The following is a 27560-nucleotide window of genomic DNA, read 5'->3' as shown; positions in this document are numbered from 1 at the left end:
GGTGCAAAGTCGTGTGCAATGGTGATTTTTAACGGATTTTTACATGTATGCTTTACACAGCTTTTTAATAAGGTTGTACTAACATGGATCTCTGTTCTCTGTAGTTATATTATATTATTTTATATTATATTATGTTATATTGTATTGTATAATATTAAATTATGTTACATTGTATTGTATGATATTATATTATATTGTATTATGCTCAATTATATCGAAAACGTGGAGAGGCAGGGAGTGCATCAGGGTATCTTATAAGTGAATGACTCGATGATGGAGTGGATTGCCGAACTGAGTCACGTGGGGAAGCTTTGTGTTTCTCCCTGAAGGTCTGAAATGAGTAAGACGCACCCTTCTAACAAACAAACCATCAGGCGGGTTTAAGCTGGTACAGCGAAATTCTTTATTATATGGCTGGATGTTCTTGCTGGAAGGCGCCGGGTCCTCAAAACCCATTTTGGCCTTCTTAACAGTAATTACACTGAAGTCTTTTTTTATGCGAATTTACGTACCGCATAAAAAAAAACCGCATAAAAAAAACCGCATAACTCTGAAAATTCGCATAAAAAAAAACCGCATAACTCTGAAAATTCGCATTAAAAAAACCGCATAACTCTGAAACTTCGCATAAAAAAAGACCGCAGAAGGGCAAACGGCATAACTCTGAAAATTCGCATAAAAAAAAAACCGCATAACTCTGAAACTTCGCATAAAAAAAACCGCATAACTCTGAAAATTCGCATAAAAAAAGTCGCGTTAAAAAAAACCGCATAAAAAAAGGCCGCATAAAAAAAGACCTCAGTGTATATGAAAGCTATCTGATAATCAAATTCGGATCTACTGTAAGTCTATCCGCATACACTGGTAATGCCTTGAACTGATGGTGGCTTCTCACATACATACATACATACATACATACATACATACATACATACATACATACATACATACATACATACATACATACATACATACATACAAGAAAACGGTTCACGCAGCGTAATGATTTATCTTTTTTAAATAAAAGGAAACATAAACATGTAAGTATTAAAAAAAAATCTCTACCCTGTGCTTTTACATTTATCAAACTAGTTGACTTAAACAACAATACAGTTTAAAGCTTGCTTCATTTAGAATTGGAACAAACTTTTGCTCATATTGTGGCGCTCCTGGTGGACGGATTTGGAAATTCTTGGCACCCACGTGTCGGGAATTTTGTCAGCTTCACTTATGATTTTTGACATTCCGCAAATCGACTGTACTTTGTAAACAATCAACATGGAAGCCGAAAGAAGAGAAAAAATTGTGCACAGTTTTTTGGAAAATCCATTGTGGTCTGCATCTAGGCTAGCTAAACAGCTGAAATTGCTCAGAAATGCCGTATGGCGCGTTATCAAACGGTAGAAGGAAACATTGACGACGATTCGAAAGCCTCAAGCCAATCGTTGGAGTGGAACTGTCGACCGGAAATTGCGTGGTAAGATTTTGAAGACGATTAAGAGGAATCCTAATCTGACGGACCGTGATATGTCCAGAAAATTCGGTGCTGCCCATAGTACCGTGAGGAGAACTCGACTCTGGGAAGGAATCAAGTCGTATCGAGTTAGCAAACTGCCAAATCAGACCATAAAACAGAATAGTGTGGTCAAAATTCGTGCTCGGAAACCAGGTGCTGACCGAGTTCGACGGGTGTCTTCTGATGGACGATGAAACTTATGTCAAGGCTGACTTCGGGCAAATCCCAAGTCAAAAATTTTACTTGGCAACGGCTCGGGGGGATGTTCCAGCCAAATTTAAATTTGTTTTTGCCGACAAATTTGCAAGAAAATTTATGATTTGGCAGGGCATTCGCAGCTGTGACAAAAAACGAAAGTTTTCGTTACAAATAAGACATAGACATTGGAACTATACCAAAAAGAGTGTCTCCAAAAACGAATTTTGCCGTTCATTCGATTTCACGACCATCCCGTAATGTTTTGGCCAGATTTGGCAAGTTGTCATTACAGCAAAGTCGTTCAAGAATGGTCCAGTTTGTTTCGAAAAACCTTAACCCACCCCACTGCCCTCAGTTCTGCCCGATTGAGAAATACTAGACAATCATGAAGAGGTGATTCAAGGCAAAAAGAAAGGTTGTCAAAGACATCAATCAGATGACGACCTGGTGGAAAAAGATAGCTAAAACGATGGACGAAGAAGGTGTGCGCCGCCTAATGAGCCGTGTTACAGGAAAAATTCGAGAATTCCTTCGAAACCGTGACGAATAATTTTATTCGTATTTTTTCTTAAAGTATGAAGAAAACGCTACATTTGTATAAAAAAGCACTTGAAATCAAGAATAAATAACTGAAATACAGGCAATTGTCTTTGTTCCAATTCTATCTGAAGCAAGCTTTAGTCATTCATCTTAGTCAACCCGATATTTTTTATACGCACTGTAGGTATTATTTTGGTAAGTCCTATGAGAGTAACTATGATGAACTTAACTTTTCGTTCAATTGTATATTTTTTATTGCGAGGTTTTCAATTCGGCTTATCATTTTTTGCCTTTCGGAGAGCATCATTTCACTAATTTTTTCTCCACAAGGGTTATAAAGGGTGATTTTTTATAAGCTTGAGAACTTTTTTAAACAATAAAACGCATAAAATTTGCAAAATCTCATCGGTTCTTTATTTTAAACGTTAGATTGGTACATGACATTTACTTTTTGAAGATAATTTCATTTAAATGTTGACCGCGGCTGCGTCTTAGGTGGTCCATTCGGAAAGTCCAATTTTGGGCAACTTTTTCGAGCATTTCGGCCGAAATAGCCCGAATTTCTTCGGAAATGTTGTCTTCCAAAGCTGGAATAGTTACTGGCTTATTTCTGTAGACTTTAGACTTGACGTAGCCCCACAAAAAATAGTCTAAAGGCGTCAAATCGCATGATCTTGGTGGCCAACTTACCGGTCCATTTCTTGAGATGAATTGTTCTCCGAAGTTTTCCCTCAAAATGGCCATAGAATCGCGAGCTGTGTGGCATGTAGCGCCATCTTGTTGAAACCACATGTCAACCAAGTTCAGTTCTTCCATTTTTGGCAACAAAAAGTTTGTTAGCATCGAACGATAGCGATCGCCATTCACTGTAACGTTGCGTCCAACAGCATCTTTGAAAAAATACGGTCCAATGATTCCACCAGCGTACAAACCACACCAAACAGTGCATTTTTCGGGATGCATGGGCAGTTCTTGAACGGCTTCTGGTTGCTCTTCACTCCAAATGCGGCAATTTTGCTTATTTACGTAGCCATTCAACCAGAAATGAGCCTCATCGCTGAACAAAATTTGTCGATAAAAAAGCGTATTTTCCGAATGGACCACCTAAGACGCAGCCGCGGTCAACATTTAAATGAAATTATGTTCAAAAAGTAAATGTCATGTACCAATCTAACGTTTAAAATAAAGAACCGATGAGATTTTGCAAATTTTATGCGTTTTATTGTTTAAAAAAGTTCTCAAGCTCTTAAAAAATCACCCTTTATAACCATTTCGGTATATAGCGTGTCCGATACAACTATGACAGCCATTTAGAAAATTTTTGATAAGTTTGACAATTGTTATAGTTACTTATTTTCTACATGGCGATCTGCAGAACTTCTATAAGGAGTGTATCGATAAGTAGTTAGCAACATTCAAACAGTTATTACTCTGAAATGGCTTAATTTTTGCAGCGTGTTTTGCGGTGACATGTTGTTTACATGTCAATAACAGCTGCACAATCGATTGGTTTCGGTACGGTTTATCGTTTAAATGATGTGTCGAATTAATCCGGAAACGCGAAAGAAAATTCTGCACACTTGGTGCTCAGAAAGTGGTGTCACGTACAACGAAATTGCAAAACGGGGGAAAGTGCACCACACCAGTGTCAAAAATACTATCGAGAAGTTCGGTAAGACCCTTTCCATGAAGGATTTGCCTCGATCCGGTAGGAAAACGGGTCCTAGCCAGCCCGGCCGGGACTTAAAAGTGGTTGAGTACATCAGGAAAAACCCATCGGCGTCGACGCGGGATTTAGCCAAGCAGTTTAATACCAGCATCAGGATGATTCAACGGATCAAAGTTCGGAACTCCCTGAAAACGTACAAGAAACAGAAGGCGGCGAAAAAGTCCCTGGTACAGCAATTTCAGGCCAAAACAAGAGCGCGAAAACTGTATAACCCGATTCTACAGAATAAAGACGGATGCATTCTGATCGACGACGAAACCTACGCCAACGAAGACTCTCGAGCGCTGCCCGGATCGCAATATTATACGAAATCGATGTACCAGGACCTGGACGACGCTGACACCACGGTGGCGATGGAGAAGTTTGGGCAGAAGGTGTTGGTCTGATAGGCAATTTGTACCTGTGGTTTGCGGTCGTTGATTTTCTTCACGAAGGGCATAATTAACGCCAAGGTGTACGAGGAAGAATGTTTGAAGAAGAGAATGCTGCCACTGTACAGAAAGCATAAGGCTCCTTCTCTCTTCTGGCCGGATTTGGCTTCAGCCCACTACGCCAACTCCATTCTACAGTGGTTGTCAAAATATAATGTACAATTCGTGGAAAAGGACGTCAACCCACCGAACTGCCCAAATCTTCGGCCAATTGAAAGGTATTGGGCAATTGTCAAGCGGTCAAGGAAGGCATAGTGCCCCAAAACATGCAGGAGTAAAAAAAACTGAACAGCTGCCACCAGGAAAGTCACAAAAGTAACTGTGCAGAATTTAATGAAGAATGTTAAGTCCAAAGTGCGAGCGTTTCACAGAAACTAGGATTTTCTTCAAAATAATCAGTGAAATGCATAAAAATGTAATTTTTCTACATATTTCGAAAACTGATATCAAAATATGTTTTTTTCGCTTTTTTATTCAATAATCAATGTTGCTAACTACTTTTCGATACACTCCTTAACTGCTAGTGCAACATGGGAAAGTTGGTGATTTGCCGCCTGATTATTTTGCACATGTACATGTACATTGGGGTCTCTTTTTACGCAGCATTTTTTACGCGGATTTCTGAAGTAATGCGGGTTTTTTTTTCGGCATCAGAAAAAATTTTCGATTTTGGAAGTCTCAAAATTTTTCTATGTTTTAAAGTCGATTCTCACAAATCATAATTTTTTTAGATCAAACCAGATCTGAACGTTTAATGAATTTCCAAGATATTTGGCATCAACAATTTTTTTTGTTTAGCTTTTAGGTTTTTTTACGCGGATTTCTTAGGTAACGCAGTTTTTACACGGATTTAGGATGTTACGCGTTTTTTTTTATTTCCGAAGTTACTCGGATTTCCGAAGTTACTCGGATTTCCGAAGTTACACGGATTTACAAAGTTACGCGGTGTTTTAAAAAAAAATTTCGATATTCGAAGTCTCAAAATTTTTCTGTCTTAAAGTCGTTTTCACAAAAAAAATTTTTTTTGAGATCACACCAGATCTGGACGTTTCATGCATTATTAGAATCTAAGAAATTTGGCATCAAAAATTTTTTCTTCAATTTTTTTTTAGGTTTTTTTCTGCGCGGATTTCCGTAGTTACGCGGTTTTTTACGCGGATTTCCGAAGTTACGCGGATTTTTTACACGGTACGTATCCCCCGCGTAAAAAGAGATCTAAGTGTACTTAATGTTATTCTACAGTTCTACTTGCAAAAACGGTTTAAATATATTTCAAAATCTTTCCGAACATATCTTATATAAACAACAAAACAACTAAAACAGTTGTAGAACTTCTTGAAATTTCAATAAGTTACATTTACTACTTGGAGATATTGTACCTGAGAAATGTAATTAATAAATTAATAAATATCAATGTATTTGCAAATAAACGGTACACCTCTAGTACAAAATATGTCGCGAAGAAGTCTTTGTAATAATATTGGATTTTGGTAAATTTTTCTATGAAATATTTTTTATGAAACAAGTTCCTAAATATGTAAAAATTCTCTTTTTACCTTAATTTAGCTATTAAACTCCAGCATTTCATAACCGGTTTTGAAAATATTTGTGGCATTGCAAGTTATTTATTTGAAATGTTAAATGTTTTCCTAACCAGTTAAAAAGAGTATTTATTCCGATATATTTGTGAGAAACAAAATTCTGTAATTCTTGACCTGAACTCGGGACCAGATATATGGACTTGAATTCTGGACCCGCATTCTGCACCAGAATTCTGAAACTGGATTCTGCACCTTGTACCTGAGTTCTTGATCTGATCCTTAGTTCGTCTGGATTTTGGAACTGACGTCTCCAATTACGGACCTGTTTAGGAACCTTCTTTCTGGACATGGATTTGAATTTTGAATATGGTTTCTAGACACTAAATCTAGATTCTGTATCCAAAATCTTTACCGGAATTCTGGACCTAGGAACTGAGTCCTGATTCTAAATCGGAGGAATTTTTGAGCTGAATCTAGAATTCTGGAGCCGCATCTTAAACTAATTTCAGGTACTGGATTCTGAACTTGAAATTTGCAACAGGTTTCTTGACTTGAATTCTACAGGTGGATTCAAATCCTGGGTTCTGGACGTAAGTTCTTGATCTGGTTTCTGGACCTGGATTCATGACGTGAATTCTGAACCAGGGTTCTGATTTCTTCACCTGAAATTTGGTTCTCAAGCTGAATTCTGGAATTGAATTTTGAACCTAGATTCAGGACCTGAATTCTGGATCTGGACTCAAATTCTTTCTAATTTCTGGTGTCTGAACTAGGATTCTGGACTTAAATTCTGAATCTGGACTTCAATTCTGCACCTGAACTCTTAACCTGCGTTCTGGACTTGTATTCTAGAGCTGGATTCTGACCCTGGATTCTGCACCTGATGTTTTGACCTGAAACTTGGTTGGTAACCTGGAATTGGACCTGAATTCTGGACTCGAATTATGCAACTGAATTGCGAACCTGTTTCAAAAAATGAATTCTGGACATAGACTCTTAAACTTCTGAATCTGAATCTGGTTTCTAAGCCTGGATTCTGAACTTGAATTCTTGACCTGAATTTTTAACTTGGATTGTTGAAATCTACTCTTGGGTTCCAGATTTGGAACTGAACGTTAGTTCTCAATCTTAATTATGATGCCAGGTTCATAGTTTCTCTATATGATGCACAGAATTCCGAAATTAATCACAAACTCCCAAAGAAAACAACCCCTCGAAATATTCAAATTCCTGGGGAAATCGCCGTTCAAATGTATTTTACTGTTTTGTTTGCTTACCAAAACGATCGCGTGCCATTTGAGACAATTTGCTCTGATTCCTGCACATTTTCGATCATAATCTGTGAAAATCTGTGAAGAACATTATTAAAAGCCAGCCATTTTATGAAATATTCATAAAAATCTGTAGAAACGCCGTACAAATGTATTTTACTGTTTTACTGGCATACCTGATCAGCTGCTTGTATTATCATTTATAGACGTCAGCGTTCTGTCAGATTAGAGCAGTTGCAATTATGATCTAACTTTTGCTTTTGTTCACTTTTACACAGTGCGGTTCGATTTAGTGTGAACTGTACAATAATACTCTTTCATTCGAGAAAGTTGCATATGGAATCAGGTCTCTTTTCTATCAACATATTACAATTGATTTTCAACGAAAACCATCATTCATATGAAAACCAAATCTCCGCGATCTGAAGAAAACACGGCCATTAATCAATTCCCCAATAAGTGTGAATATCAGTTTAACTATACAAAGGGTACAAACAGTCACCGCATTAATTAAGAGATTGGTACGTAATCGATTCTGCTTTTAGGAAATATACTATTCTTCTGTTATAGTGCCACGGAAATTTAAAACCAATGTCAATTTCCATCCTATCCAACATAAAGAACACAACGCTAGTTCCAATAGCAAACCCAAACGCAAAAAATTAAACAGCACTAGTACTTCATTTTTGAAACATTCATGCGATTATTGTTTGTGACTTTGACAGAGACTACTAACTTGGGTGATGATTGAAGGATCAGGGTCGTTTCGCCGAATGTAATTTCTCCGAATGTAATTTCGCCGAATGACATTTCGCCGAAAGCCATTTAGCCGAAAGGGTAATTTCGTCGAATGCTATTTCGCCGAAAGGATTATTTCGCCGAATGACATTTCGCCGAATTACATTCCGTCGAATGAGTCACTTCGCCGAATGCCATTTCAAATGAGATGAAATAGCTCTAGAACTTAATTTTTGGAACGTTCATGCGTTTATTGTTTGTGACTTCGACATAGATTATTAACTTGGGTGATTATTGAAGGATCAGGGTCGTTTCACCGTATGTCATTTCGCCGAAAGCCATTTCTCCGAAAGAGTCAATTCGCCAACTGACATTTCGCCGAATGAGTCATTTAGTCGAATCCTGCAATTGTTCTAATATCGTAATTGGAATTGATTTAAAATATAGACAAATGAAAGATGATAGCGGTAATTGATTCATGAACATCACAACGGAGTTCCCAAGAAAACTTGTTGAATATTAGCTACTAAGAATCAAAGCAATTGCATAGTTGTATCCACCAAACAAGTGTATGTGGCAGGCATGGCAAAAACACGGATTCGTTCTGCACGGTACTCACCTTCACTCGTGAGCACACCACCAGGAGTATTGAATGCTACGCTTCGTGCCCGTGTTGAAAAACACACACCGAACGCAGTAGAAAAACCACCCGTAGCGGTGGTCGTGTAATTGTCAAACACCGGTAGCGCCACGGTATGACGAAAAATGCGTTTGAATGATTAATTCTTTTTTCATCAATACACGTCTGATTGAATTCAATTGATTGACAATATAACCAACGCATGGGTGCTCTTCGGTGCCTTCGCGAAATTGAAAACACTTGGCTCCGGTGTTTAACGAAACTGAAAATACGCGGTTTCGGTGTATGCCGAAGCTTGAAACACCAGTGCCGAAAATAAAACAGCGCCACGAGCACCGTGGCTTCGCATATTGCGTTTCGTGTTTCTCTTTGTGCACTGGCACGCAATGGCATTCTCAATACACGCAGTAGTGTAGAAAGCGTTTGTGCTCGTCAAAAAGTGCCGATGGGGGGAGATGAAAATTGATTTTCGAAACCCCCTTCTTCTAGTCTAAATCCTCCGGCACCCCCTCGTTTGTGGACAAATAAGATACATTTTACAGTAAACAAGTGTGCACGCCGGTGAGGACTCTGGTGTTAGGCTCGCATAAAAGAAACATGGGGCACGCACGCAAAGAAATCTAGAACCATGAAAAAAGGCAACACACAAGAGTGTTTTTTATGTAAAAAAAATCCAAGAAATTCAATGAAATGGTTTTTAATGGCCGCAAGAATCGCCATCCTGCCCGTTTTACCCTAAATGCCCAGCAGTTTTAAGGTTTTCTGTAGTATTTGTTCTGTAACTTAAAAATAAATCTAGTGCGGTCTACTGAAAAAGCTTGATTTTATGTAAAAATGTCTAGAGAATCGAATGGAAGAGTGTATACTAGCCGCACGAAACGTTTTGGGGACTATTTTACTCCATTTTCTCAATTTCATGATATCTTATTGTAAATCGTCCGAGTTTTAAGGTAAAACTTATTGGAAGTTTACTAAATCTAGCTTATCCTATGTAAAAAAAAATCTGTAGAATTGAATGCCAGAACTTATACTGGCCGCACGAAACGTTTTGGTAGCTATTTCACCCCAATTCCTCCAATATGTGAAATTTTCATCTAAATTAGCCTTAAGTCTTAAGCGAACCACGTTGAAAACATACGAAAATTGTCTTATATTATGTAAACAAAAAGTCTGTAGAACCGAATGGAAGAACCAACACTGGCCGCACGAAACGTTGTGGTGACTATTTTACCCCATTTCTCTATTTCATGACATCTTATTGTAAATCGTCCTTAAATCTCGGTAAAATAATCATCAAAACGTTAGGTGTGGCCAGTGTAGATTCTTCCATTCGCTTCTACAGACTTTTTTCTATAAAATAAGCTAGATTTAGTAAACCTCCATTAAGTTTTACCATGATTTAAGACCGATTTACAATAAAATTCCATGAAATGGAGGAAATTTGGTAAAATAGTCATCAAAACGTTTCGTGTGGGCAGTGTAGGTTCTTCCATTCGATTTTCCTAACTTTTTCACATGGAAGTAGGCTATTCCCGAATACCGCACTCGACTTCCTTTCAAGTTACAGAGCGAATGTTATAAGAAATCAAAAAACTGCTGTACATTTGGGGTAAAATGAGCAGGATTGCGATTCGTGCGGCCATTGTAAACCATTCCATTGAATTCCTTGGACATTTTTACATAAGAAACGCTTTAGTTTGTTGACCTATCTCAATTAGTTCATGAGTTACCGAATTCTTTGCGGGTTTTCATAGATTTTTTTCCTATTGTGCACTGGTCACTTGGGTTTATTTAGGCGAGAGCGCGTGAGAGCAATTCAGGCGAAGAGAATATATTTCACTCGCGCCAGCTGCTTTAACCACAAGCACACACTCAAATTCTGTATATTCGATACTGAGAAGAAGTACGCTTTCCTTTTTGTGTGATATTCGCTTCTTGCATCCCTTGTGTAGATAAGAATCTTACACCAGTGTGTATAACTCTGGTGAAATGCCAGCACTATAACAGATCGGCTGAAAAGTTCGTATCGTTTCTATGAGAGGGCGCCACTAGAATTAAATCCATACCATTTTCAGTTAGTACCAAACTTCAAAAGATACGTGTATAAATTTGACAGCTGTCTGATTATTAGTTTGTGAGATATTGCATTTTGAGTGAAGCTACTTTTGTTATTGTGAAAAAAATGGAAAAAAAGGAATTTCGTGTGTTGATGAAACACTACTTTTTGATGAAAAAATGTGCCGCCGATACCAAAAAATGGCTTGATTATTTTTTTCCAGACTCTGAACCGGGCGAAGCAACAATTCGTAAGTGGTTTGCAAAATTTCGTACTGGTCATATGAGCACCGAAGACGATGAACGCAGTGGACGTCCAAAAGAGGCTGTTACCGATGAAAACGTGAAAAAAATCCACAAAATGATTTTCAATGACCGTAATGTGAAGTTGATCGAGATAGCTGACACCCTAAAGATATCAAAGGAACGTGTTGGACATATTATTCACGAATATTTGGATATGAGAAAGCTTTGTGCAAAATGGGTGCCGCGTGAGCTCACAATCAAGACAATACACCGTGTCACAAGTCGAAGAAAACCATGCTGAAATTGAACGAATTGGGCTTCGAATTACTCCCTCATCCACCGTATTCTCCAGATTTGGCCCCCAGTGACCTTTTCCTGTTCTCAGACCTCAAGAGAAAGCTCGCTGGTAAAAAATTTAGAAGCAATGAAGAGATAATCGCTGAAACTGAGGCCTATTTTGAGACAAAAGACAAATCGTACTACAAAAATGGTATCGAAAAGTTGGAAGATCGCTATAATCGCTGTATCGCCTCTGATGGCAATTATGTTGAATAATAAAAATTTTGGCAAAAAAAAATGTGTGTTCTATTAAACGATACGAACTTTTCAGCCGAACTGTTATCATCAAATAACACGTAAAAATAAATCTTGTGGCTGTTCCAATTTCAAATCCTGCTAAATTGATTGTGAAATTCAAATTCAAGCGAATTGCGATGCTTTTATTATAATCTTTAGAAGAGAAGTAAATTATTATGATCTTTCGTTGTGTTGATTAACTTTATTAACTTGATTTTATGACAAACAGAATAGACAAAATGTATAGAAAATAGAACATTATGTTAAACAATGTTCAACAACAGCAACCGGATTCTGAAAACTGTTTTTTTTTCTGATATGCGCATGTACTCTGCAATCCTTCTGTACAGAAGAGCTCCGGATGTTTTTTTTCAGATCTGCAAAATACATACGCAACATTAGTTGTGAAGCACCGGGTGCTTGCCGCTGTGATTTTTTAGAGCTTTGCTTGCAAACTAACCATCCGATGGATGCCGTTTTAGCATCAGTTTACCGAAACTTCCGTTTGGTGTTTTCGTTTTTAGTGGCCTCGAATTAGAGAGTCGTTGCGAGCCCGTTGCGATCCGGGCTCGAGATTGCAGCAGTATCAAATTTGCTTACTGCAAACAAAGTACCGAACGATAGATCGCTGCCCGGGACTCCATAAATAAATTCATGTGCACAAAATTGATAGCATATTCCGGTTTCCACAGTGAATGATCTCCTACGGTCGGCTCCGATTACCAAGCTTCGCCACTGTGATAAAATTGTCTGGCATCATTCACGCCGACCTCATTGCATAGTTTATTAGCTGGATTTTATCCGGAACAATTTTCCACCCAACCTATTCATTTCGACTGTTTTCTCTGCACAGGTTGCCATCTGGATAACGGCGAGGATTGCTTCCGCCAGTGCATCTACACCGAGGACGGCGGCAAGGACGCTTGCAAATGTGATCAAAGCATATCGTCTTCCGGTGAGTATAAATTCCGAACCTGATGCAGTCAGCTGCAGTTTTTTCGGTTTTGCGTCATACACTTTGCGATTTATAGGAGTCGATGTACGACCGAAAGGGTACTTTTTTTTTTTTGCTGTACTCGAATTCGGTAGAACGTGACGATATTGAGTTTTGCCTTAAATCGACCGAGAGAAGTCGCTTTTCGTTCATCACCCAAAAAGAGATGGTAGAGAATATCAAAAAGTTTTAATACTGTTAGCAACGCTTTTTGGATAGTTAAGAAGATTTTTGTTGCATTCAGAAAAACGTTTATGTTCTAAAACCGTTTTTACCAACGGAACATATATACATATATAGGACAGGTTTGTTATCTTTTTTGAAGTTGACAAGTTGCATTTCTGGCAGTTGTCTATGACTAGTTATTTGATACCTTCAAAACATGAAAACACACCTTGTGCTATATACTTTTTGTAGTGCCAATTTCTAACACGGAATAAAGCCAAGCCACTTCTCCTTTCAGTGCATTACCGGCCGCTTTCAATACTAGGTACGGTCAGATCATCTTACAATTACAAATTGAGCATAAACGTACTAGCAGACACCTGCCGAACAATTTCTACCAACATAAGCTGCTTATCTGACCAAAACAAGCGGGGAATCCGGTTCTCGATCCACATCGTCACGCAGCATCTTTCGGAAGTAGTAGAATCGATTGAGCTCCGAACTTCGGAACCATTCTAAAAAATAGTCATTCGTTGAAATTGTGCCATGCCAAACCGAAAATGCCTCATAGTTAATGAACTGATAAGACACCGGTTCTATTGAATTTCTGATAATGGCCAACTTTTGCCAGTTTGGTCCGAATCAGAGCCAATCCCTGCCATCAATTCACAAGGACAGCCTGGCAAAAGTTTAAGCTTAGGATGAAGGTAAGAGGGTACCGGCTTTGTTGTGGCTGGTGGAGTTATCTACCGAATCAAATGGACAACTTTACCATCAAAAGAAAACTTATTTGCTGATCTGTCAGAGTGTAACCCAATGGAACGGAACAGCTTTCTCCGTTAGAGGAGAACGAAATAAAACAATTAGTGTTAGTTTTTTCATTCCCAAAATTCATGGAGGTGATATACATCAGGTAAAAGTTTCGGTTCACAAGCTCTGTGTAGGTGGGGAAGAATTAAATTAATGTCATTGTGTTTCGAAAATTGAAATAAATATTTAACCATTCGTTTTACATGTGCAGAGCTGTTTACAATGAACTGCCCGTACAACCTAATAATTCAATACAAACCGCTGAACAAAGACTAACCTAAGGCTCTACCCACAATCTTAGGACAACAGCATTTGTTGAAAAACTCAAATGCAACTCCTATCACTAGAATAATTTTCGTGAAAATCATCATATTCTTTGAGAAAATGAAATTTATTGGTATACCTGAGATGATTAAAATTACAGTAACCTGATTTCATTGTTAATTATGTGTGTAAATTCGGATGACAGTTGTCAAGGGAAAAGTAATATGAACCGCCTCACCATTGCAAAAGTAGTATAAGTATAACACATGGATCAATAAGTCCCGAGACTAACAATGGAAACAACATTTTTTTTTGCAAATTTTTTTTATATTCATCAACATAAACACCTTTTAGAGTGATACAATGATTCAACGTTTTTTTTTCGATAAACTGCTTTCTGAATCATCGACTCGTTGCTATTTTTGTTCCATCGAAAGCAATCGCGGCACCCACTTGGAAAAACCTTTTTCATGCTCAATTTTTCATGAAGGATAGTAAATACACTTCCATATGATATCTGTGTCATTTCAGCAATCTCACGGAGCTTCACTTTACGATCTTTCATCATAATTTTTGTCACTTCACTCACATTTTCCGGTGTAACGGCTTCCCCAGGTCTACCCGAGCGTTCCGCGTCATTTGTGTCGGTACGACCACGTTTAAACTAGGCGAACCACCGACAAATCGTTGCTTTTGATGGACAAGAGTCCGGATAACATTTTTCAATCCATTGTTTCGCTTGCCCGGTGTTTTTACCCATTAAAAAACAATGTTTTATCAAAACACGAAACTCGATTTTTTCCATTTTTTAAACAAACTACAAAACGACTTTACTCCAACCTCGATAACTCAGCTGTTTCTGGTCGGATCGACTTAAAATTTTGACCCGTTTCAAGCAAAGGTTAGTACTCTAGAAAGACGTGGTTACTAGTTTACTACGAGCGCCATCTTTGCTTTAGTCTTGGGACTTATTGATCCATGTGTTACTAAGTAAGTTTGGCAGCTGCCTTTCGTTACAAAATATCAATAGAACAGGGAATATCATAAGGTTGCTTTTCATTGCAATCCCAGAGCCTCACACTCAACAAAAACCCATAAAATCATCCTTCCTCGAAAATCCAGCAAACTTACATTGCCTCCATGAATTTGTCACAAAGAAAAGTATTTACATTTCCCTTACAAACTAACCAGTAACCAGGCCTCCCAGTATATCCGTACAAACCGAGTGACCCAGTAAGAAATCACCGTGGTTATAAAAATTAACACAGCAAGTGTTAATTTTGAATGCACTTGACGATGATATATTAGTAACTGAAGGTTCTTACTTCCTGAAATCCTAACATTAACTTCAGAATCCTCGGTAGTGTTTCATAATTATTGAACTATTTTTGCCTTTCTCATATAGAAAGGTTATGCAATCGCTGTGAAAACCGACTTTAAAACCGAGGCCCGGAGGGCCGAGTGTCATTTATCATTCGACTCAGTTCGTCGAGATCACAAAAGGTTGTGTGACAAATAATGTCACTCAATTTTATCAGAGATGGCTGAACCGATTTTCACAAACTTAGATTCAAATGAAAGGTCTTAAGGTCCCATACAAAGTTCCTGAGTTTCATTAGGATCCGACTTCCGGTTCCAGAATTACAGAGTGATAAGCCAAAAAACAAGAAAAAAATAGTCACACACGTTTCTCAGAGATGCCTGAACCGATTTTCAGAATTCTTTTTTTCTGAATTTCATTTGGATCCGACTTCTGGTTCCGGAATTACAAGAAAATATGTAAAAATTTATTAAAAATTTCGCGCTTAATTTTCTCGAAAATTCCTTAACCGATCTTCACAAACTAAGAAGCAAATAAAATTTCTTAAAATTCTTTACAAAGTTCCCACAAAGTTGATTCAGATCCGACCTCTGGCTCCGGAATTACAGTGCGATTAGAGAAAACTTTCAATTTCATGAGTATTTTTTCCAAACGATGGCGATGCACATTTCATAAAATTTACTGCTAAATTCATCTAGTTGACAGATCTTGTTAGTTAGTGAATATATAAAACTACTTTGAGACTACTAGTCTCCGGTTTCCGCTTCCGAAAGCACCGATAATAGTGAAGAAAAGCTCCAAAAACGGAACTCGCTTTGGTTTCTCAGCAACGGTTGAGCCGATTTTCACGAATCTTGATTCAAATTAAAGCTCTCATTGTCTTTAAATATGCTGTGCAATTTCTTTCTGATCCGACTTTCGGTTCCGAAATTATAGGGTGATGAGTGTCAAAACATTCCAATCGTCACTCAAAATGACGAATTGACGATGCAAAACTGGTACGCGTCGGTACGTGCGGCTTTGCTCCGTTCGCAGCGTGCTTTGTTCAATTTCGTATAGCGTGCATGGTTGCCACATGAAAAATTATATTTTTCAGGTTGAAAAAATATTTCTTATTCTTTTACTCAATTTGTACCTACTTGTTAGTGTTATTACAAGATCATGATAACGATACTTTTCTATAAAAATGCACTTATTGCCTTTCTCATATAGAAAGTTTATGCAATTACTTGAAAAATTGTCTAGTGAAAATATGCCCAGATGCCTAAGCGTTCTATATCATTCGACACAGTTCATCGAGCTGAGCAATGTATGTGTATGTGTGTGTATGTGTCAAATATTGTCACTCATAATATAAAAAATCTCGTAGTCCCACCGGTTGCTATTGTATTTCACACCGTCATTTAAAGCGACGATGCAAAAAAGGGCCAAATTCTTCTAGATTTGGCCTAAAACTGATTCAAGCTGTAGGCTATATTAGTTACTTACTAAAAAAATCGACTTCGGTTATACTGGTTCCAAGTTTCAAGTACCAGAAATAGTGGTAAAAAAGTTTAAAACGAGAATCACTCAATTTTCTCAGAGATGATTTGATCGATTTCCACAAACAGGTTCAACACAAACAGGCTCAAAAAAGAGACTACAGGCTTATAGGTTGCTGTTTAATTTCATCCGGGTCCGACTTCCGGTTCCAGAACTATAACGTGAAATGTGTTTGATTATTCAGTGCGATGATGTAAAATAAAGAAAAAATCTTATTACCTTGACATAACTGTTTACAAAATGAATCTTCTAGTGATATTTTTTTTAAATATAGATAATATTAGAAAGGACTCATTACACCACTAGGTGGATTAAAATAGGGTTTTAAATTTGCATCTGTTGAAGAGAGTTTGAAAATTGCATTTTCAATGTCATCATGATCGGTCGTGTCTCGTACACAACCCTGCATTTTTTCCCTAATAATTAATAAATAATTTGATAATATCTAAAAAGAGACATCATAATCCGAAACAATCATTTAAAATTGAAATTTAAAGACAGGCTCATGAAGTAATCAGTTCAGTAGTTTCGTTTTTTTTATGAGTATTGGAAGATACTGTATTGAAAGCGGATTCCAATCCAGTCTTCGCGCAAGACGTTAATTTTTTGACCTACTTATGATTCAATCGGTCGATGTATCGGGAAGATTTTCTTTTCATCGGGAAGACTGAAAAAAAATAATAGTAAGTAAATGGGGTGACAGATCTCCTGGCTGTCTAAAGTTTTCCGGGTTTCGAAAAATACTCGTTTCCTACACCGTACTTTCTATCCAGGTTCAAAATCCGACTTCCGGTAAAGTGTATTAAAAATTTCATACCGCCACTTAAAGCGGCGAAACAAAAACTCCAAAAAAATTTATAAACTGACCTCAAAATTACACTAATCAGAAGCTCTTATCAATACGCAGCCAAATAAACGGATTCCGGCTATCCTGGTCCCCGGTTTCGTTTGAGAAGGGAGCGTCAGACTCATTTCAAATTTTCAGAAGGACACAAGCTTCCTTCAAGTGACTTGGGCTGGCTATCCACAACCCCTCGTCCAGTCATTAATTTGTCCAATCGGCTTTTGCTCCCTCTCATAACATCCCTGTGAGAAATGTTTTATATTAACATAGTATAATACAATAAAATACATTATGATATGATATAACAAATATAATAAAATATAATACAATATAATGTAAAATAATATGATATAATATAATATAATGTACGACACCATTTCATAAGTTTCTCAGATGCCCTGATTTCCTGGTGCTCTCGCTCCAATTGATTAAGTATTGTTAGTAAGTTTATTAAGAAAATGTGTGTGCTCCATTGGCGGGTACGTGCTCCCTTAGCAATCTGACGAATGACTTTTTGAAAAAATTGCGACAAGGGACGCGAACGAAGTGAGCTCACCACCACCTTCTCAGCGATGGTTTGACTGATTTTCACAAACTTAGCATCAAATGAAAGGTCTTGTGGTCCCATATGGAATTCCTGAATTTCATCCGGATCCAACTTCCGGCTCCGGAATTCTAGGGTAAAGTGTGTAAATGATTTTGTACCCTCATTTAAAGCTGCGAAATGAAACACGTTAAAAAGATTCTAAATTGGCCTCAGAACTGCTCCCATCGGTAGCAATTATCAGTAGTCAGCCAAACAAACCGATTCGATTAACGACGGAAGATAATAGGCATATGCTCAAAAATGGATCTTACTCCATTTTCTCAGAGATTGCAGAACCGATATTCCCAATCTTAGGTTCAAATGAAGTCCTATAAAAAATTACTGCATATTTTCGGATTCAACAAAAATTGACACCGTCGTTTGAAGTACGATATCAAAATCGTACAAAATATTCAAATTTGAGTAAAAACTAGAAGATTTGGTACATCATGTTGGTTGATGGCCATACGAGCCGACATCGATTATACCGGTTCTCGCTTTCCGGTGCCGGAAATACCTAGTGCAACTCACTTCATTTTCTCGTGGATGACCTAACCGAACAGAGAACTGCTTCGTTCTGTAGGTTTTAATGCACAAACAATCTCTTCGAATCGATGAGAAATATTTTGAATAAAACACCTCAGTTATTATATATGAAAATATGATTGATATTAGAATGGCATCATTACACCACTAGGTGGATAAAAAAAGGTTTATTCATTTAAAAACGTCAAACAAAATCCTTGTTGTTTTTTTTTTTCAATACGAATGTTTCCGAACGGTTTCTTGAATTTTCAAGTGTTTTTTTTTTTTCAAGATTTATTTTAAATAACATGGATGAATTTTGCACGGTTTTAGATTTGCACGCTATTTGTAATCTCCTTGTGAAAATAGAGATGGGAGTATGGCTTATTTTTTGCTTAAATGCATAGTGTCTACAATACCACGTGTAAAAACTGTACTTTACTCATTGTATTTGAAACATACGGCAACATGTCAACCATGAATGAAAAATGCAAAGAATGCATAAAAAAGTATTTAAACACCCCACAATTTGCTCACAATTTCTGTTGTTGAAATTCTTTGACTTCGATAACATAAATTTTTTTTTAATATAAAATGAAAACGGATTGACACAATCAAAAAATTGTTCAGTTTTGCAATGACTGAGTGGAAACATATATTGAAAAAACCAAATGAATGAGAAACTTGCAGAAAAACGGAAAACGATACGCTCAGAGGCAGCATTCGAACCTGCGTTCTTAAGCACTTTGTGCATACGCGTTTACCATTTTCGCCACCCTGAACTGTGGTAGACACAACGATTATCTAAATCCTAGCCGCCTCACGACCGGTACCCAAACATCCAAACATCTTCTCTGGCCATCAGACAACAAACACCAGTCTTCTCGCTCTATAACTATTTTCCGCTCAAGCACTGGGTAGGAGAGTATATTTATAATCGCTTGGTGTCTTCTCTACTGTGCCAGTCGCTGCCTGGTTATCGTCAGCGACAGACCCAATATAGCCTGTTTGATGGCCAGCCAGAAGCAGATTGTTACGGAAAATCAAACCGCATTTATTTTTAACGATTTATTTTAATTTTTTTTTATTTCGATTGAAGAGGTTTAGCTTTGATGTAGCGCTGCCTATCCCGGGGTTTAACGCACTTTACACAAAATTTCGAGAGAACGGGGTATAAAACGGAAATTCCAAGAACATACGATTCTAGTTTAGGGTGAAATTTCGGTGACAAAGCAAGAGGAAGCATTGAGTTGTCTCGCTTCGACCTGACCACGGCGAAGCGTTACCTTAATCTCATTCGCCTCTTCGGGCCAGAAAAACTTCCTGATCCTATGTGCGGGGTTAGGAATCGAACCCAGGTGAGCTGCATGAAAGGCATAGACTAACCCATCTCGCTATACCCGTCCCCTATAACGATTTATTTATTTTGGTTGGTTTGACTTAAATTCACCATAGGTAAATTCTAATTTTCAATGACGAGGAAGCCAAAATGAATGTGAAATTCACAAAAAGATGGTATAAAATAATGGGTAACTATGGAACAAAAATTATTAGTATTTGCAGGAAAAGGATGTTCTAGGTCGCATCAATTTCCAAGATGGCGACTTCCGGTTCATCGATATTCGTGACAAACCATCAGAATAAGGGTATTTTCGGAACGGGTTTGATACATGTCACAAAACGATGTTTGAGGTGGTTCTAAATTCCAAGATGGCGACTTCCGGTTTATTGATATTCCTTGAAAACCCTTACAATATGAGTAGTTTTGAAACGGGTTTGATTAGTAGATGTAGGAAGACGATGTTTGAGGTCGTTCTGAAATCCAAAATGGCGGCTAACCCTTGATAACCCTTACAATTGGTGTCGATATTTCTCGAATGGTTCGAACCTTCATAATATGCATATTTTCGGAACGAATTTCATTAGTAAGAGCTTACATTTTTGGAGCAGTAGCCTTATATCTGAGAGAGATCTAAATTATAGCCGGATTTAGTAGAAAAAATATTAAAATACCGGACAAATCAGTATCAGATTATCAAGACTGTTGAAACTATGCTATGCCATCTTGGAATTCAGAACCACCTCAAACATCGTTTTCTGACATCTACTCATCAAACCCATTTCAAAAATTATATATTATAAGGGTTTCCGAGTAATATCAATAAACCGGAAGTCGCCATCTTGGATTTTTGAATCACCTCAAACATCATTTTCTGACATGTATTCATCAAATCAGTTCCAAAAACACCCATATTGTAGTAATTTCCATGGAATATAAATGAGCAGGAAATAATTTTCATTGTATGCAAAAACCTCTTCCTACGAAGTAGGTTCGTAAAAAAAGTTTACGTTATTTGGGATTTTGTTCGTAAAAGAGTTACGTAAAAGGAGGTAACGTGAAAAAAAGTTTACGTAAACGGAGGTTTGGGTGTACTGTCAAAAAAAAAACAGTTTAGATCTATATTTGTTCAAATTGTGGTTTGGAATGCTTACGAAGATCGAATATTTTTTATCACTTTTCTAACTTTAAAATAAACTCGAATTTTTGAGTTCTGCATTTCTTAAAACGTGCTATATGGCTTTCAGTTTAACCTTCATTTATCCAATTTTCAAAACTTTTCTGGTGAATTTTCAATTAAAATCAAGGTGGGGTTCGAAATTTCCCACATTCCCAATATTTTACATTTTTGCTAAAGCAATTGTTTACTGGAAATAAAGGGTGATTTTTCAATAGGTATAGGAATTGATTTTCAAAAAAAAACAACAAATTGGAGAAAATTTATAAAGTCTATATTGGAATCGATAGAACGATAAATATTATTGAATGTAAGAAGATGACTTCACACAAATGTTGGTCGCGCTTTAGATGGCATGTGTGTAAGGTCCAATTTTGGCACACTCTCTCCAACATATTGGCCGGTATTTCACGAATAATGCCACCATCCCATAATCCACACCAAACAGTGAATTTTTTGGGATGAATTGCTAGGTCTTACGATGCTTCTGACTGGACTTCAATCCAGATGTGACAATTTCGCTTCTTAACGTATCCATTCAACCAGAAATGAGCCTCGTCGTTGAACACAATTTTTCGATACAGAAGTGGATCTTCCTCCAGCTTTGCCTGCGCCCATTCTTGGTTAAATTATAGACCAGACTGAGCAAGTTTGACAATGACGCAAGACACACGTGATCTGTCAAAAACAGTGTTGCCAAAAAGATACCTGCAAGAAAATCACCCTTTAGTAATGCCATGAAACATAAACTCGGGAGTATTTTTTCGTTTTTATCCTTTAAACAAATTCGTTATTGACTGCGGAACTATTGATTAACCCAAATTTCGAAAGATGTTATCTTTGTCTGGAGCAGATTTGTTCCCACTATGTTATTCCTCAATCTAATCGTTATTTTTCCCCCTTCAACAGCTCGTGGTCGATCCAAGTACGGTGTCACCGTGCGAATGGCAAACTCATCATATTTTGAAACCAATGAAAATGGCGACCGCCAGCTGAACGAGAATATGGTCAACCTGTTGGAGAAACATGTAAGTACGAATGTGGGAATTTGTGTACGTTTAATACTTGTCCAGGAGCGATTTTTGAAAATGAACCGAAATTCGTTTTCAAGTTGTAGATTATATCTTTTACCGTGAAATTTTTTAGCAATCCCAATTAGCTGGAGTTTTTTAAGTGTTTAATGGAACATGATACAAATTTAAACAAAAATTTAAAATCTCATGATATTACATTCTGAATTCATCCTAAAACATGTTTAATATAGTAAATCTTAGGGCAATATTCATTTTTTTATTAATGTCTACATTCTAATCTTGTACTTGCACTTGGATTAGGTAGTTCAGCACTACAAAAAATACGGGATAAATGGAAAAATCACTCAACGAATTAAATAGTTTGAATATCGATCGATTTGAACTCAACCAAAATGTTGACCGACACAACAATTGACAATAATTTCACAAAATATTCTGCGTTAAGTTGTTCCGTTCCTCGTCGTCCCGTCCCTCGCCGGCCAACGATTGACTAAACCGCTGCGGTGCATTGGCAATCGAATTTAAAACCCGTCGGACGTTGCTATTCTGGTCACCCCACGAGTTGGTTCGATGACCACTGCCAGCCAGCTCTCGGATTGTTGGCATCGGCCCAGCACCGTTGCCGGTCTGCGACAAACCACCGGGATCCTTGCGCCGGATCGAACTTGGCAATCGGAACGAGCGGGACATGGGCCGCAAACGTTGCATCACCGAGCCCGAACCACCACCGATTGTCTCCGTGGAACGCTGCCGGTTGGCCGAATCCTGTGCTTCGAGCAGAGACGTTACCAGCTTTTCCAACAATTTCAAGTCCGCCGTGTTCTTGGAATTACGAACGCTGGCCCGATTCGCTGGTATGCCGCTCGGTGTGGATGACCCAACGCCACCGGTGCCAAACAGCCGTTCAGCAATCTGTCAGGAAGGAAAGGGGAAATTTTTCATTGAGAAACAAAGTAAAAGCCACGCTTGATTGGTCGGACAAATGGAGCTTAATTTGATTGTCCTCGAAGCAGCTCGACAGAGACACAGGTCCACAGAATGGGATCTGGAAGTCAATTAATTATTGACAAGTGACGATCTGTCCAACATTCCGTCGCTTCATCCTTACTTGCAGAGCTATCAATTTACTCTAATTAAACGAAATAGACAATAAGTTTGCCCGCTCAGAAATCATACTCAAATTTTGTCCTCGTTGGACAGCATCTAATGCATTATTTCTTAAGTTAAATTTTTGATCAGTGAAAATAATATTTTCATTTTGTAGAATTAAATATAATGTCGATAGTTTTGTTAGGTTGTCGTTTCATGTAGCGATTAGAAAGGAGTTTCAACAGTGGTCATACCAAACGAATGTAAAAAGTAGTTGACTGAAAAAACCTTGTGAACATGCCAGAAATCATTGAGTTCACTTTCAACATATGCCACAATGATTCGTTTAGACTTTAGCCGGACAAAAACTTGTTGATCCTTCTGGCAGGCTCTAGGATTGTTACAGCACCATTTCAGTAAAGAGTGAACCTGTTCGATTCATCGCGGGTAAATGATATTGCGCAAATTGCCAATCAAACTCGAACTTCAGTTCCGATGACTCGGAAGTATTTTTCTGCACCGTCATTCCGCACCGAGGCAGCTTCCTAACGAGAGTACATTAAAAGTCTGTCCGTGTGCCAAATGCCAAGTTAGTTTTCCTTCAGTGCGGATGCTTGGTGCTTGATGCTTGGTGCTAGTAGCGATGTAAGCCCTTTGATTTATGATGTCGGACGAAGAGCTGCGACTCATCCCAAGTGGGAACGAAGCAAACTGCTGGTTAGAACTTTAGCTATTTGTTGTTTGACGTATTGTTTTACTGTAGTTCGAGATGGTCGGTTGTGAATATTATTTTTTTTTTTGTTTCAATTATAGAGGCTTTAACATTAATGTCATTCGCCTCTTCGGGCCAGAAAAACTTTCTGACCCTATGTGCGGGGTTGGGAATCGAACCCAGGCGGGCTGCGTGAAAGGCATCGACTTACCCATCACGCTATACCCGTCCCCAGGTTGTGAATATTAGTTTTACAGAAAAAATACCACTCCAAGTTTCAATCAGACTAGTGTAGAAGTGAATGGTAGCAGTAGTGAAAGGATAACGAGACTGCTGCTTCGACAGGGCATTATACCTTTTCCTTAACTCTGCAATTGGAATACAGTTGAAGTCAAACAAAAAACAAACTGAGCTCTTACTGTTACTATATATTCATGTTTTCTGTTGACTTTTAGTTACCGGTAAGAGCTTTCTAAATTCAGCCTAATGAATTGGAAACAAAAAGCTCATGGGGGTGTATCAACGTTTGCATCGCATAAAATAGACTATTTTTGGATGGTGATAAAAAAAAGCAAAAACAGATAATTGCTTTTGATAAATCTTCCATATTTAAGCTTACTTGCAAAAAAAATTCTACGCCCCTGCGAGCGGCCTTCTTGACAATTAATCGGAACATTCGCCATGGCGGACGAAAACATGCGTCTTTTTTCTTGTTGTTTATCAATTCCTCCTCAGTTTTCGCGAAAAAATTGTTGAAGTAGATCTTACGCTTCCGGTTCGCCCAGAAATTCGAAACCATGCGCACACTTCTGAATGGAGTTGCTTCACTGTTTTTACCATCACGGTTAGAGTTAACCCATGAAAACAGCAAGTTTTGTACATTTTTTACATGCAAACGTTATTGGTCACTCTTTCTTCCTTAGGCACAAAACCTCATTATTTATACATTTCTAGGAAAAGGACACAGAATTTCAATCAAAATCCCGGTGGACTCCAGAGATAATCTTCAACTCAACTAAATAAGATGGACAGAAATTTGAGCTAAATCGGATATGAATAAGTAATGCCGTCCGGCGATTTAAGTTTGAAAATTTTCGATCTTGAAAAATCATGATGTCGAAATGTCTTCTAATTGCATGAAACGTTGATTAAGCTTGAAAGTATTATTGATGATAGTTTCGCTTCCAGCATTGTAACAGTGCACTTACACTAATGTAAGGCTTATGCAGTATCTTTGTCCTAACACACGATGAAATAAGGCAGCTCGACGCGAATTAAATCAATAATGCGATAATAACCACACACTTCAAAAAATCCCTGTGATTTTACATCTTATAAGATGCACATAAATGGAGCATCGCAATTCAAGAAAATTTACGTGGAAGAACATTCAAAATTGTGTCTAAAGTTCCATGAATGAATTTCATTGAAATACAAAAAAAATGAATACTGATAGCGACCGCCGCGACTTGAACCGAGAATCGTTAGGTCACGAAGCACGTCAGTTAACCGACTGATCTACAGAAGCACTGCTTTGTAAAAGGTGCATCAAAATCCATACAGTCGCACCTGCTAGTAGAATGAAAATCACAGTCGAACCAGTAAAATTCATGCTAATCTAACATTAAGTCATTAAAAATGAAATCATTTGATGTCATTTAATGAATTAGGTCTTTATGAATTACAACGTACGAGGGATTTAGTCATCTGTAAAATAATTTTTTTTTGTATTCAGAGTAAAATTACCAAAGTTAGTTCCTTCCGGTGATTTTCCGGTTCCGAAAAGAGCCGATTAAAAACCTCACTTTGATTTTTTTACATGGTGATGTACTTTTCTTCGAATACGGGTTCCTGGATTCGGGAATCATGAACCTGGATTCTAGAATTGAATTCTGGAGCTGGAAATTCTGAAATTGAACCCTGCACGTATGGGACTGAATTCGGGACCTAAATTCTAAATCTGGACTATGCAACTGAGCTCAGAACTAGGAATTGAATTCCGAACCAGCTGAAATTCAGTTCCAAGTTCAAACCATGATGATGAAATTCTGGATTCTAGATTCTGAAATTGAGTTCTGGAGCAGGATTCTAAAACTGCACTTTGGACTCAGACTTTCGAATTAAATTTTTACCTGAATTATGAAATTATAAATCCAGAATCTAGATTTTTGAACTGAATTATTAATCTGGGTTCTGGGCCTGAGTTTTAAACCAGGAATCTGAAGATTATAAACGGAATTCTGGAGCTGGATCTTAAATCTGAATTCTCGACCTAAATTCTGGAATCGAATTCTGAGCCAGAATTCTGGGACTGAATTCTGAGCCTGGATTCTGCAGCTGGATTTTGGATCTGAATTCTTGACCTAAATTCTGGAAATGATTTCTTGACCTGAATTTCTAACCCAGGTTCTGAACTTGTATTTTGAACGTGGATTCTTAAATTGAATTCTGGAGCTGGTTTCTAAATATGAATTCTCGACCAAAATTCTGGAAACGAATTCCGGACCTAAATTCCGAGTCTGGATTCTTAAACTGAATTCTGAACCTGGATTCTGGGGCTAAATTCTGAGCTTGGATTCTGCAGTTGGATTTTTAATCTGAATTCTCGACCCAAATTCTGGAAACAAATTCCGGACCTGTATTTCGAAGCCGGGTTCTGGATTTGAATTCTGAACCTGGATTCTAAAATTGAGTTTTGAAGCTGGATTCAGAACATAAATCCTGCACCTATATTCTGGAAACGACTTTCGGACCTAAATTCCGAGTCTGGATTGTAGAACTGTAATCTGAACCTGGACCTGAATATTGAACCTGGATTCTGAAACTAAGTTCTGGAGATAGATTATGAATTCTTGACTTAAATTCTGAAACTGAACTCTGGAACTGGATTCTGAATATGAATTCTGGACCTAAGTTCTGGAAACGAATTTCGGACCTGAATTTCGAAGCCGAGTTCTGGAGCTGAATTTTAAACCTGAGATCTAAACTTGAATTCTGGAGCTGGATTTTGTACCTGAATTTTCAGCCTAAATTCTGGAAATAAAGTTCGGACCTGAATTTCGATGCCGGGTTCTGGACTTGAATTTTGAACCTGGATTCTGAAATAAGAGCAAAATTCTGAATACGAATTCTCGAAATTCAGACCTAAATTCTGAGTCTGGATTCTGGAACTGAATTCTGAACCGAAATTCTGGAGCTAAATTCTACTAGCTAATAGCTAAGCTTGGATTCTGGAGCTGGATTTTGAATCTGAATTCTTGACCTAAATTTTGAAAATGAATTCCGGACTTAAGTTCCGTCTGGATTGTAGAACTGTAATCTGAGCCTTGACCCTGAAACAAAATTCTGGAGCTGGATTCTGAATTCTTGACTTAAATTCTCAAACCGAACTCTGGAACTGGATTCAGAATATGAATTCTGAACTTTAATTCTGGAACTAAATTCTGAGCTTGGATCTGGAGCTGGAACTTGAATTTTGAACCTGGGTTCTAAAATTGAATTCTGGAGCTGGATTTAGTATCTGAATTTTCGACCTAAATCCTGGAAACGAATTCCGGACCAGAATTTCGAAGTTAGATTCTGGACCAGAATTTTGAACCTGGCTTCTGAAATAAGATTCTGGTGCTGGATTCTAAAAATGGATTCTTGACCTAGATTCTAAAACTGAATTCTGAAGC

The 27560-nt window shown here is 37.8% G+C and overlaps 2 protein-coding genes across 2 annotated transcripts in view; one reads left to right on the top strand and one right to left on the bottom strand.

Annotated features, from left to right (window-relative positions):
- Positions 1-27560, top strand: part of LOC131429205 (uncharacterized) — a 443882-nt gene that overhangs the window by 39542 nt on the left and 376780 nt on the right. The window contains exons 3-4 of the mRNA XM_058593255.1: positions 12335-12436; positions 21958-22076. Of these exons, the coding sequence (XP_058449238.1) occupies positions 12335-12436; positions 21958-22076 (221 nt within the window). The remainder of the gene's footprint in view (positions 1-12334; positions 12437-21957; positions 22077-27560) is intronic.
- The window catches only part of LOC131429711 (uncharacterized), a 128957-nt gene continuing 123642 nt past the window's right edge, over positions 22246-27560 (bottom strand). Inside the window, exon 13 of the mRNA XM_058594024.1 lies at positions 22246-22994. Within this exon, the coding sequence (XP_058450007.1) occupies positions 22506-22994 (489 nt within the window). The 3' untranslated portion in view covers positions 22246-22505. The remainder of the gene's footprint in view (positions 22995-27560) is intronic.

This window comes from Malaya genurostris, chromosome 2, assembly GCF_030247185.1.
Source record: "Malaya genurostris strain Urasoe2022 chromosome 2, Malgen_1.1, whole genome shotgun sequence".
Classification (NCBI taxonomy): domain Eukaryota; kingdom Metazoa; phylum Arthropoda; class Insecta; order Diptera; family Culicidae; genus Malaya; species Malaya genurostris.
Note: the sequence above shows the minus strand (reverse complement) of the source record. Positions and strands in the feature narration are given on the sequence as shown.